The 13,518-nt window shown below is 40.2% G+C and overlaps 1 protein-coding gene across 12 annotated transcripts in view; it reads right to left on the bottom strand.

Moving 5' to 3' along the window:
- The window catches only part of ZMYND8 (zinc finger MYND-type containing 8), a 112,511-nt gene that overhangs the window by 41,894 nt on the left and 57,099 nt on the right, over positions 1–13,518 (bottom strand). For 8 of the 12 annotated variants that reach the window (XM_027851418.1, XM_027851473.1, XM_027851452.1 and 5 more), the window contains 5 exons: positions 12,263–12,318; positions 11,677–11,754; positions 9,650–9,765; positions 6,813–6,863; positions 5,248–5,729 (listed from right to left, as the gene is read on the bottom strand). In XM_027851418.1, coding sequence (XP_027707219.1) covers positions 5,248–5,729; positions 6,813–6,863; positions 9,650–9,765; positions 11,677–11,754; positions 12,263–12,318 — 783 coding nt within the window. The remainder of the gene's footprint in view (positions 1–5,247; positions 5,730–6,812; positions 6,864–9,649; positions 9,766–11,676; positions 11,755–12,262; positions 12,319–13,518) is intronic. The other 4 variants (XM_027851426.1, XM_027851481.1, XM_027851466.1 and 1 more) reach the window with 1 other exon arrangement.

The raw sequence follows: 13,518 nt of genomic DNA, 5'->3' as shown, positions 1-13,518 counted from the left end.
CAGAATTAACATATTTCATTCATGTGGTTGGTATATTACACCCCTCAGAAAGGCCTAAGATAAAATTCTCTGGGATGATACTCTTTTCATGTATTTATTTATTTATTTTTGGTGAGGCAACTGGGGTTAAGTGACTTGCCCAGAGTCACATAGTTAGTGAGCGTTATGTGTCTAAGGCCGGATTTGAACACAGGTCCTCCTGAACCCAGGGCCAGTCGTCTCTCCAACTGTACCACCTAACTGCCTCAACGTTCTTTTTAAAAGAAAAAAATTCACTTTCTTTAGAAAGACTTTAACATGTTATCTAAAGTACCTGATATCCATAAGAAAAGCTAACCTCACAGAATGGGAAGGACTAAATTGAATTTTCAGTCACTCACCCAAAACTGATTCTATATAATTCTATAAAACAACTCTTCCTTACTTTTCATCAGCTCAACAGACAATTGTTAGACTCCAAAAACCAAGTAGCTATAAACAGGCAGAATCTTAAGGCTATCACACTTAAAAAGCTATTTCTCAAACATCTCCCCTCCATACATAAAAACGCTCTGCATTCTAGGAAGACAACAGAGTCATCATTTGTTAAAGATGAAAGCTGATCAAGGGCAAATTAATTTCTTCCCCATAATTTACTCTTGGAGAGAAAGGCCTAAAGCAAAGAGGCAGCCACATTTTCATGTTTAGGAAACAAGGCCTGGAATGCCTCATCTCCTCTCCTGACCCATTCAGATGCTACTCCTTTCCTTCAAGGCCCATTTCAAAGATCAATTCTGCCAAGAATTCTTCCCAAATAATCCCAGGTTTCCCTCCCCTTCCTGCAATCTATCACACCATCTTGGTTTTAACTTCTTGTATGCACTTACATTCTGCTTTATATTAGTGACTTTAAGATCTATCTTCCCTAGGCACTTACCACTTAGGGTCACTGTTATTTTTGTATTAGTTATGTGTCTGCCTCCCCTAAAGTCCAGCAATGGATGTGCCCCTGGGTTCTCAGAGACCAGGAAAGCTGAGCCAAGAGCCAGCAGTTTAGTGTAGTAGAAAAGGCAGAACACTAGCTCTATTACTGCTTTTCTGAGGCCTCAGGCAAATCTCTTAACTAATCCGTAACCCAGTTTCCCCATCTGTAAAATAAGGTAGGCAGACTAAATCCTTTTCAGTTCTGCATCTTATGATCTTAGGACCTACCAAGATGAAAAAGCCTCAGGACCTTGTGTTCTCAGGAGCAGCCAAGCTGAGCGTGGAGAGGCTTGGCTACCAGGTGATAAACATTGGAGGGAGGAAGGGAAAGGAAGAGGAAAGATGAGGAAGAAGGCAAGGGGGGGGGGGGAAGTCACCCCAACTCGGGAAGAGGCACCTTCAGGAGGTTAGGGTCTATATCCCCAGAGGAAACACTCACACACATAAAATAATGGATGCTGGCTAAGTCCTAACTAGACTTCCAGATATCAGGGACAACACTTTCTTATTTATCTTTCTAACTCTCCCAGGGCTGTTCCCTTCACATGGTAGGATGGTAGGTAGGCACTTAATAAAAGTTTGCCCCTGGTGTTTTCAATTTCTATTTGTGTGATGGGAAAATACTATCCAACAAGAGAGACCGTTGCCATTTTTCAGGGCATTCAGTCTAACAGTAATAACAACAATACAATGTCATCATCATCATCACAGCTCATACTTATATGACTCAGGTTTGCAAAGCACTTTACAGATACCAAGTGTCACAAAAGTCTTCGTGCATGTTTAAGTTTCACTAGCTTTAAAAAACTTTAAAACTGCACTGGGACTTCTGGAATGGCCTTTATTATCTCATTTGATAACCATAACTAAGGTAGGTGCTATTATCCCCATTTTGCTGCTGAGGAAGTTAAGACTTAGAACAGTAAGGTACCTCTTATCAGAAGGTTATGGGGAGAAGGGGGAGGAGAGGAAGAGGAGGAGGAGGAAAAGGACAGTATTTAAGTGCTTTAATGCTGGAAAGCACTCCATAGTGTTATCTCAAATGATCCTAACAATAACCCAGGGGTAGGTAGGTGCTATTATTATGCCCATTTTACAGAAGAGGAAACTGATACTGGAAAAGGTAAAATGACTTGCCTGGGGTCACACATCAAGGAAGCCTCTGAGGCTGGATTTGAACTCCACTTTGAACCCTCCACTTGATCCCTAGCTACCTCAGGTGAGCAGTTGTTCCAGACACCAACTCTCACTATTTCACCCCCACCTCCCTGCCCAGTTAGTCAATACACATTTCACTGACTTGTTCTGGTGCCCAGGGCACTTTCTTGGAACTAAGAAGCCCACAAGAGAGCCTCACTGGACCAAGATGGCCACCCATGACAAAGAATAAACTGGTAAGTAAATGAATATGAGATTTATTATTACTAATCGTTCCTGTTTCATTCTGATAAATATACAGAAGCAGGATGACTTGGGTATGCAAATCAGTGGGTAAAGTGGTATTAAGCACCTATGAAATTTTAAAAATCAGATGAGACGGGTTTGTGACTACAGGGGGCAATGCGAACAGTGGCTATTCCCGTTCAGCAGGCAAAGCTCTGGGCAGGGGAGCACCGGCCTCAGTGAGCAAAGTCCCAAAGCCCAGGGAGGTTTCAATCTGTCACTGAAGGCACTGGGGCAGCTGTGATGATTCACCCCTTTGGCTCTGCTCTTTGTGGGTGGTGGCTCAGATTCTAGGGGGAAGGGGGAGATTTACTCAAGCAGACGCTTGGCTCAGCACTCCCACACATAAGGAACTCCACCCTTCCACTTCCCTGGTAAACTTCAATTTGAGATCATTTGCAAAAAGACATTATATATAGCCAAGAACTAGACACGAAAGGGGCTCAGGACTAAATCTATTACTTATTAGCTATGAGCATGTCTCTCTAAGCCTCCAGCAGCTTCCTCTATATATGAGAATAGTTTCTACAGCTTAAAAAAAAAAGCCACTAATAATTAAGGCAGGGTTAACATACTAAAAAAGAACAAACTATAGACCTTACCCCAAATATCTAGGAGCATTTTCAGATGGTTAAAGTTGATAGGGACCGTAGGCTCAGATATCAAATAATAAGGGACCTTAAAAAATCATCTTTTCCAACCCCTTCATTTTACAAATTAGGAAACTGAGGCCCAAATTATTAAATGGAAGATGTGGGATTAGGGGCAAGATCCTCTTTAAGTCCAAAGCCAGAATAATTTCCATTAAGACATGGGATCTCAAGAGTATTGAAGGTTCCATCATTAAGCAACACCAGTGCAACTACTGAGGATATTGAGAAACAGGACTTCAGGCATGTGTGAGAGATGCTTAATAAAGAAGAATTTACCTAACTGGACTACAATAGGTTTAGTAGCTTAACAGTCTCCCCTTAAGATTAGTTCTAAGGAGGCAGTTAGTAAGGGTTGCATGGGAGATTATGAATGAAAATGCTGCAGGTCAGATGGCAGCAGTTTTATTTAACAAGCTAAATAGAATTTTAAAGATAATCAACTAATGGCTCTCTGCTTCTTAATCCCCAAACAAAAATCTCTCCTTTTGCTCAGGACCTATTTTAGGACCTCACTTAAATCAACTACTAGTTTTATGTCCATAGTAACAAAACTGATCCTCTTAGACACCAATCTCTACAACCATTCTTTTTTTTCACGTTCTAACCTTTTATTCTTTTGAATGAATTCTCTACTGACGTCTTTCTCCAATATATCCTCATGGCATAAAAATAACCCTAAAGTTTCAAAGACCTTCCAATGGAGTACAAGTTCTAACAAATCTTGCCAAGCTGAAAAGGCTTCAAGGTCAGGATGAAGACCAGCCTCTCTAAACTTAAGAGATGGCTCGATGCCAAGCTGGCTTTTGAAGATTATCTATTAAGGCAAAGGATGGTTGGAATCTGTCATCAGGAAAGGGTGTACCTGCACCAACAATATCATGGAACTCTGAAGTGCAGCTGAATGAATTAATCAACATTCTTTGAGAGGCATTGTCCATTACTGCTCCCATGACCAGAACTGTTTCCAGTTTGGTAGAGGCAGGGTCACCACAACATCATTATGAGACAATGGAGTAGGATTTTACTAAAGAAAATTATCTTTAAGGTCTAAAAGGGCCTAACTTTAAGTAGAAGAATTGACTGATTCTGAGTTTCATATCTTCTCACCCTTTTTGAATCAATGCTGTTGTGCCCATGAGGCAGCTAGGTGTCACAGTGGATAAAGTGCCAGGGCCAAAGTCAAGAAGACTCATTTTCCTGAGTTCAAATCTGGCCTCAGCCACTTACTAGCTAGGTGACCTTGGGCAAATCACTTGACCCAGTTTGCCTCAGTTTCCTCATCAGTAAAATGAGCTGGAAAAGGAAATGGCAAACCACGCCAGTATCTTTGCCAAGAAAACCCCAAATGGGGTCACAAAAGAGTTAGATTCGACTGAACAACTTGTGCCAGTGGCATTGCAAGACAGACTCTAAAACAGGGAGAATGTGAAAAACACGTATTTATGGATTGAAAATATGCACAATTCACATGGCTAATGTGAATATGTTTGACGTGACTTCATATGTATAATGGGTATCATTTCTTGTCTTCTTGATGAGTGCAAGAGGGGCGAGAAGGGAGAGGATTTAGAATTGAAAATAAAAGTTTTTTTTAAAAATACACACTTCTTTGAGGATGTGTTTTGGAATGTATTCAACGTATATAACCCAAGGAACCACTATTAAGAACTAGCATTTATGTAGTATACAGAGCCCTTTGGGGTTTGCAAAGAGCATATATTATCTCATTTGATCCTCTCAATAACCTTGTGAGGCCAATGCTACTTTAGCCCCATTTTACAGATGAGGAAACTGAAGCTGAGTTAAGTGGCTTGCCCAACATCACAGAGCTAGTAAGCCTCTGAAGGTGGATTCAAACTGAGGTCTCTCTGACTCTTAAAGTGTCCAGCATTCTATCCACTATTCCATCTTGCTGCCTCATTTACAATCACTTTAGCTATAAAGAGATACTCAAAATTATAGGTTTAGGAAGTGAGAAAGAAATCAGTGAGAGCCAGTTAAAAAAAATTAGGATGATAATACGGGATACTTTTTTTTTTACTCTCCAAGAGCAGAAATCTGGTTAAATGCTTCCGAAATGCCAACTCTCTAGGTAAACCATTATACCAGCCTATTTTCCAGTAAACAAAGTAAGTTTCCCGGTTAGGGGTCATTTCCATCTCTCACCTACCTCTTATCCACTGCTTACCTGTGCTCTTTTCAAGGAAGTCCATGGACTCCTCACTTGCACTGAAATGACTGGAAGCTGCCTTCTTTTCTGCATCCTGCTCAACATCTGAGCCAGTGTGAACAGAAGAGTTTGTACTCATGGGTGACCGTGGCATATCAGTTAAAGAAATCCTCCGGCCTGTGCCACCACTCAGCAAGGGTTTGCTCATTAAGATCTTCGGCGATGCTGTCATGTCAAAATTCAGTTTGATTTTCTCTTGTTTATCTGTCTTTGCAGTCCCAGCACCAGGGTTTGTGGGGTCTAACAACATTTGGAATTGGTTGTTGGGTGTGTATGGTGTCCGGAATGGGGAGTAATTAAATACACCAAACTTTCTGCGAATGTTCTCGACATATACCTCCATCTCTTGCATCGCACTGTTGAAAATGCTTTTAGTCTTTTTCACAGAAAAAGGAATTTCTTTAGACATGAGGTAGCAATTATTTATTGGAACCCAGGCCCTATATGTGCAAAAGGGAGCAAAAAAAGAAAAGGGACAAGTTTGAGTCAATTACGTTTGTATTCCAAGGTTAATTTTTACTTAATTCAAACTAGCTAACTAGCTTATTAACTTTTTCACCAAATGCAGATTTTGAAAATATTTTTTCTATTTAAAAAAAATACAATTTGCTTCAATAGTTTAATCTTAACAAATAATTCATTTAGAGGTAAGATTAGTATTAATCACTTTCTCTCTAGATAAAAAAGAACATAACCGATAAACTTATAAAAACTTCTATTTGTTATAAAGCTCAAAACACCATAATCCAATGCAACTCGGCTAGGGTTCAGGCATGTGGAATAGGGAAGACACCTAGCACAGTAACAACAGTGGGATCTGAGAAACATCTTTTCCTGACCTCTAAGGTCCCTTCCGAATGTCAGTGTCTGATCCTCTCAGCCTAGGACTCTCAACCTTTTCTCCCAGTGACCAAGCTTTCTACCACTGAGGCTTTGAAATGGTATCTTGCATACATACAGAACGATGCTCATCACAATAGACAAACAGTTCCTCAAGCTTCAGACTGCTTGTGTAATGTGTCCCAAGCTGCACAACCTCCCACCCACACCACTTGTGCTCCCTATGAGCCCAGGTGAGGATAGTTGCATCGGCAGCAACGGCAGCAGCAGGGGGTCTCTGCAGGACTGGTGGTCTGGCTTAGGTTCAGCTTGAGTCGATGACTAGGAAGAGCCACGTGTCATCGCTGCTGCTGTGGTTGGGATGTGGACCTCAAATGGGCTGGTCCTAGAGCTGGCCTCCCCGCCCTGCTCTCAGTTTTACTAGAAAGTGAAGAACATCTCTCAGTGTACCTACCTACACTAGCCCCTAGCCCCTCTCCCGCTTCCTAATCTGCTGCTTCCTCTCAGCTACAGGGTGGGAAGGCATATAACCAAGCTGGTTAGAACTGTGTGTAAAATAAAAGTAAACAGCCTGTGAGGGACGGCCTGAGGGGCTTCCCCAATGAGTAAAGTGCATGAGCTTTATTTAGTGCATGGACTTTATAACATCTCTTTTGGCTGCTCAGAGGTAACTTTTTCCTTACTTCCTGGTTCTCAGCTGTGTTCCAGATAGGTGAGGTTGCCGGATAAGTGACCTGTGGATAAGTGAAGTGTTACTTGCACTTTGAAAGAGAAGGCTGCCTTCTGTCAGGGAAAATACTTGAGTGAGAATTGGTCCTTATTTAAAATGTAAAAAACGTAAGTAGTTAAGAGAAATACAGTCTGATAAAGGGCAAAGGGTTCAGATGGCATAATTCTGGAGAAAGAAGCCTGGATTATCACAAAAAGTTTCTTAACTGGTCTCTCCCCCTTCAATCCATCTCACACAGGCTGCCAGATGAGTCTTCATAAAGACACTGTTACAGTCACGTCACTTCGCTGCTCAAAATCCTTCAGTGGTTTCCCAGTCCCCACAGGATCAAGCCCACCACTGGCCATCTACTGATCATTTCTTAAAGTCCCTATGGAAATTTAAATTAATTTAAATAATTTAAATAAATTTAAATAACTCCCCATAAATGGGGAGGGGGGCGAATAAAGAGATGAGTCTCTGAAGGGGACTCTGATTTAAGCCCATTTACATTTCTTGGAAAACCATTTTTGACCTGTAACTTTGCCTCTTTCGTTGATTGTCTCAAGTTCCTAAGTTTGTCTTTGCCTCTAGTCACTAACACATACACATGAACACTTAAAAAAAACCCAAAATCTCAGAAACCTAGAAAGGGCTGTGTGCCTCATCTCTCAGAGATAAATGAAAAACAGAAGGAGAAACCTGAGGAGGTTTGGAGGGGAAGAAACCAGGTGGAAAGAGGCAGCCAGTAGCAATGAAAGAAAATAGATTGTCAAATACCTGAGACCAAAAGAGAGACAAAAAGGAGGTGATGGGGGAACCTGGGCTGAGAAGCATCCTCAGGGAATTATAATAAGCAAGATCAGCCCTTAAAACTTTATGCAAACCTCTATCTCCATTCTGGAATGCCTTCCCCAAACCTCCTTCAGTTCCTACGTCTCCATTTAAGACCCAGCTCAAGGTTTACTTCCTCCACGAAGCTTTCCCTGACCCACCCTCCCAATCCCAGCCCACAGCCCTCTTCTTTGGACTCATACAGCATTTAGGACCCAGAATTCCTGCTGTGCACTTAACCACTTTATGTCACCTTTTACTTTGTGTTGAACTACTACTGAATTTATTCAACTTTTCCTTTGTTTCTATTACACCTTCCCATCTAGTCTTTGGGCTCCTTCAGTCCAAGGACAATGTCTTATGTATGTATATCTCTGTAGCCCATGCAGAACCTAATAAAGGTCTTCACATACAGTTACTCAGTAAATACTTGTTGGTTTGATGGAAGAAAGCATATACTCATAGATTCCGCAGATGACTATACAATTCCTGAATTTCTGATTTGGTGGGATATACTGGACTATTTCAATGCACTTTTAAAGTCCTCAATGAGTACTTTGTATATTTGCTAAAACACTTGGGTAAGAAAGTAGCAGGGGAGGGAGACAGAAAGTATATTGAAAGCACACAGTCAAATACTAAAAGGGGCAAGGAAAAACTGATAAATACAACTTCTAACTGAAATCTCTTGGTAAGTATATTGATGACTTCCTTTCTCAGCTAAGTACAGTAATACCCCAACTAATCCTGTAGTCCAAATTGAAACAAAGCCCTGAACCTTGTAGTGAATAAACAAGATCCCTGAAGCTATCATAAGAGAGGCTTACTTCAGAACAAAAAATGAAACTCTGTGAAGAGACAACTAAGTATAATGGAAAAAAGGCAAAGAATTGTAAAGTTGTCTGGGTCCACTTAGTGAAGGGGCAAACTGCCCTGCAAATATCAGGTCCCCAGGGGCACCACTGTATTACAGCATAATATAACCACTGTCTTCATAATGACAACAAAGCTAAATTAGGGTAAGTTTATTCTCACCAAGAAAATAGTGAATTTCTTGGATTCTACTCCTTTATTTGTATAGGCAATAATAAACTAAGTATAAAATGAGCTGTACTTCAGAAACAGCTCATATTAAAAAGTAAAACAATTATACTTATTTCCATATTTTCCTCCCTCATGTATTTTCTTCTCTTATATCCCCTAATTTTAAGATCTTTTTGTTGTTCGTGTAATTTCCCTTTGCCTGTTGGCAGTCGCAGCAGTCACAAACCTCTGAGGGATTGAAGAGAGCAGATGAAGACCTATGAGCTATATTTAGACCAAATCTAAAGAAAAATGAAAACAACCCCAAGGAGAGCTCTTCACCAACTCTCATCGGCAGAGCCACACGGAAAGGGGTCACTAGTAAGGCTATTAACGTGCAAAAGCCCACTTTAAGTGTGTGTGTTTGGGGGGGGGGAGGAAGGTGGGGAGCCAGGAAAACAGAACCATGGTTCACAACCATCTAAGTAATGTCTGTCACTACCTAATCTCCCCCTTTTAACAAAGGGGAAAATGAAGTGGTAAGAATCATGCAAGTGTTAGCAGGTTTATTTATTGAGGACAAGGAGACACTTCTTGTCCCTAATAGAAATATTTTGAAAAAACAGTGAGTGGATTGCTTAATAATATATACTTAGTACAACAAATTTAAAAGTGGCAGCACCTAAAAGAGCTGCTGGAATAAATGTCAATGTAGGTACCATCAACAGAACTTCTAACACAAACTCTGTTCTAACACACCCAGAAAAATGAAGCCTACATATGACAACATTTAACAACAAAATAGAAACTACTTCTTATCACACTAAGATAAGCGTACTGTGTAATTTTGAAAATAAATGGCTGAAATGGCCATAATTCTTTCTAGTATCCAATTACAGCATTAAAAGTTCAGTTAATAAAAGGTGTTCAAAGCCCATCGTTTTAAACTCCCACCTGTCATGTTGTCCAAAGAAACGGGCATCGACCTGCCCATCTTTATCCCTCAGTGCTTTTGCAGGCCAGAAGGGAAATCCTTTCAGTTTAGCCCAGACCAATGGGTGTGGATTGCTCTAGGAAAAGGAATAGGAGATGCAGGGGTTTTATGAATTTGAGAAAAAAGAAGAAAAATAAATATCAAAAGCATGACGATATCCCATGATTCAGCAGTTGGCTGCCAGTTGAATTTTTCTGAGTTATGGCTCAGATGCGGTTACTCCACTACTCAAAGGTTATCCATGGCTCACTACCTACTGAACAGTACAAATGTGCTAAGGTTTGGTACCTAAGGCCTTCCACAATCCAATTCCAACCTACCTTTACAGTTTCATTGTACACTAATTTCCTTTCACGAAACCAAACCAAGCCAAACTTGCAATTCCTCAACAACATGTCTGTTGCTTTCCTGTCCCTGAGTTTTGGTCAGACTGCTTCCCAATGTCTCAAATGCCTTTCCCAACATCACCACGATCTCACTGTGATAATAACAGCTCCCATTTCTAAACCACTTTCCTCAAAACAATCCTGTGAGATAAGTAGTCCAGGCATCATTAACCCTATTCTACAGATGAGAAAAATCAAGGCTAAGAGAGAGGTGAATTGCCTCCCTGGATCATACAGTTATTAAGTGTCAGGAACCCAGCTCTTCCAAATCCAAGATTCTTTACACCACAACACACCTGAAAACTCACCTGAAATACCACCTGCCATAATTCCTATATCTTTCCCTGATCCCACACTTACTCATTCATACAACAAACATTTATTACATGCCTACTGTGTGCAAAGCAACATTCTAGGCATTCCCCAGAAACATGGTAAGAGATAATCCCTACCCTCATGAAGCTTACACTCTAATAAGAGAATAAGACAAAAACACAGATAACTATAATACACAATATTATATAATTAAGTGTATTAGGTGAAAAACAAAGTACTGTGTGAGATTCGAGGGAGAAGATTGCTACCAACAGCAGGGGATGAAAGAAGGCTTCATGTTAGAACTATCATTTGAGTTGGCCATTGAAGGATGGGCACATGTTCATCAGGCAGAAAGCACTAGATTTCTTTCTCTTACAGACCCTCATAACACCTTTGCTGTACCTTTCTCATGTACTTCCCCCGACTCTATAGGATATTTATCTGTGACTGTGCCTTACCTTCCCTAAAAAAGTATAAGATCTTTAAAGGGAAGGCCAGGGTCATACTTTTTTCTATATACCCCAGAGTTCTTAAAGAGAGCTTTGCATGGAGCAGGTACTCCAAAAAAGACCCCGTGTATTTGAAATGAATTTTTAAATTCATTACACTCAGGAAGCAAGATAGACTGGGAAAAAGAACAGCTTCTAATCAATATTTAAAGAATTCCTACTATATGTAGGGTCCTTGTGTTTGTTGTTGAAAGCCTGAAGGCTCAGAAAGGATTTCAATAGGTTCATTCAGGAGAGACCCATAAAGGGTTATTATTAGGGAAAACTAGGATGTTTGAAGGTCTCTGACAACCCCAACCTTCCAAGATTGGTTATCATCAGCACCCACTGACTCTCCGTGCTCCCATCACAGACACGAGAGTAGCCTAGGTGGACCTAGGGGTGACCAGGGGAAGCATTCAGATGTTCTAATGACAAGTACCACAGGACTTGCAAATGATCTTTTTGTCATCATTCTCTTCTTTGTGTGATGTTCTGTCCTAAGATAAACCAGGAACACTCTTCACTGGAATCCTGCACTGACTTGACTGTGCAGGTGTAGGTCAATAAAACCAAAGGATCATAGAGATATATTTGGCATGGCTTACGGCGTAAGGGGCTTAACAGACTCGGATTATTTCTAATCTTGTTTTCCACTCATCTATAGGGCTATACCTGGATAGGCCTCAACCCAAAAGTTCCCACAGTGATGGACCTAAACTAAAGCTTTCGCAATGTAGGTGGCAGTGGACTTCAAAGTTTAGAAAATAATTAAGCTAAGAAACACCAACTTACACAAGGCTCGCAAAACCAGTTCTCTCGTTTTTGGCAAGCAGCTAAATAACATTCTGGACACACTTCAATTTCATTCATCTGTAAAGAAAAAGAGCAGGGTCTTTATTGCTTTTTATTGTTATTATTGTGTTTATCTGATGACAGATGATCATGTTTCTATAAGCACTTTATGACTTAAAGAATACTTTCCTGACAACAATTCTGCAAAGTAAGTTGCACATTTATCACCATCTGACAGACAAGGAAACCGAAACTCAAGAAGTCTGCATGCCTAAAAGCGTCACAGTGTAGAATCACGTCCATGTATTCAATGACCTCTGTACCATGTCACAAAAACCGTATAACGTTCGCCCTCTTGGGAAGAGGATGTGTGTTTCAACATATTTTGGCTAGCTTCTCCCTTGGTTGTTTGTCCTTTACTTAGAAACTGAACAACCAACTGGAGTCAATCCTTCATGAATGATCCCAAATTAGATGACTAAATTAAGGTGACTTCTGAGGTCTTGAAAGCTCCAAAGAAACCCAACCTTGCCCCGAGAACTGAGTTATAATCACAACTGGATGAAATTCAGTAGGAGACACATACCTCGTGTTCACAGATTTTGATAATTACTTTGGCTGTTTGCGTCAATTTGTGATTTCCTGTGGAAAGAAGAAAACTATGATTAATGGAATGATTTCAAAAATTATTTTTGATATTTCAAACTAAAGTTTCTAGGCTAACTCTCACAAGAGTAGAACAGTCTCATAAACAATCTAAACAACTTTTGTAAACTTGTTGCTTTCCCAAGGGGCTGAGTAAAAAAATCATAGCTAGAATTTCCTGACTTTCCATTCCAGCTCCAACCAGGATGACATCAGCACAGTATATTTAACCATTCTTATACAAAGCAGGTGACATAATATAAAATTCCTGTTTCACTGTAACATTTCAAAGATTAGCAGCTGTCTGTTTTTTTCCTGTGCATTTTCAAGTTCCTAACAAACCAATGGATGGGACAGTGAGCTTGCTTATTTTAAGAGCCATAGCCTAGATAATGATCTGCTGTTCAGAAAGATCTCTACGCAGAGAACCAAGGAAGAAATAAACTTGTAGGTTTTACAATGAGTTCTAGGTGCAAATTATCTGACAAAATCACTACCTAGTTGTTGGGAGGTTTTTTGTTTTATTTTTTAAATAAAAAAGCAGATGGCCCTGCAGGCTTTGTTCTCCTAAAGGAAGGTGAGAAGAATGTTAGTACCTAATAGTTATATGCTAATCTGAACGGCAGTTTACACCCTCCTACCCTACCTCCCCCACTATAAATGCAAGTATATGCCGAATAATGTCACTAACTATTTTAGTAAAAATACAACCTTAAGGAAAAGAATAATTTGTGACAAAGTAATACATAGGTAACTAGGTGGCCCAATGAATAGAGTGGCAGAATTGGAGTCAGGAAGACTTGAGTTCAAATCTAGCCTTAGACATTTACTAATGTGTGACTCTGGACAAATCACTTAACCTCTTTCCACCTCCTCTCAGGGTTGTTGTGAGAATAAAATGAGGTAACATTTCTAAAATGTTCTGCAAACCTTAAATAACCTTTTGCTATATAAATGCTAGCTATTATAATACTAATAATTACTACTAGCTAACATTACAGATAATAGGCTAGAGTTTTCCAGGAGCTTGCTTAACATTACTGTGAAATGGTTATCAGTAGTAGTTGTAGGAGGAGTAACAGTAATAGTAATAGTAGTAGTAGCAGTAGCAGTAGTAGTAGTGGTCGTGGTGGTGGTGGTAGCAGTAGTAGTGGTGATGGTGGTGGTGGTAGTGGTAGTAGAGTAGTAGTAATAGCT

The sequence above is a fragment of the Vombatus ursinus genome, unplaced genomic scaffold (assembly GCF_900497805.2).
Source record: "Vombatus ursinus unplaced genomic scaffold, bare-nosed wombat genome assembly UNPS02000580.1, whole genome shotgun sequence".
Taxonomy (NCBI): Eukaryota; Metazoa; Chordata; class Mammalia; order Diprotodontia; family Vombatidae; genus Vombatus; species Vombatus ursinus.
The sequence above is the reverse complement of the archived record's forward strand: the minus strand, read 5'-3'. Positions and strand labels throughout refer to the sequence as shown.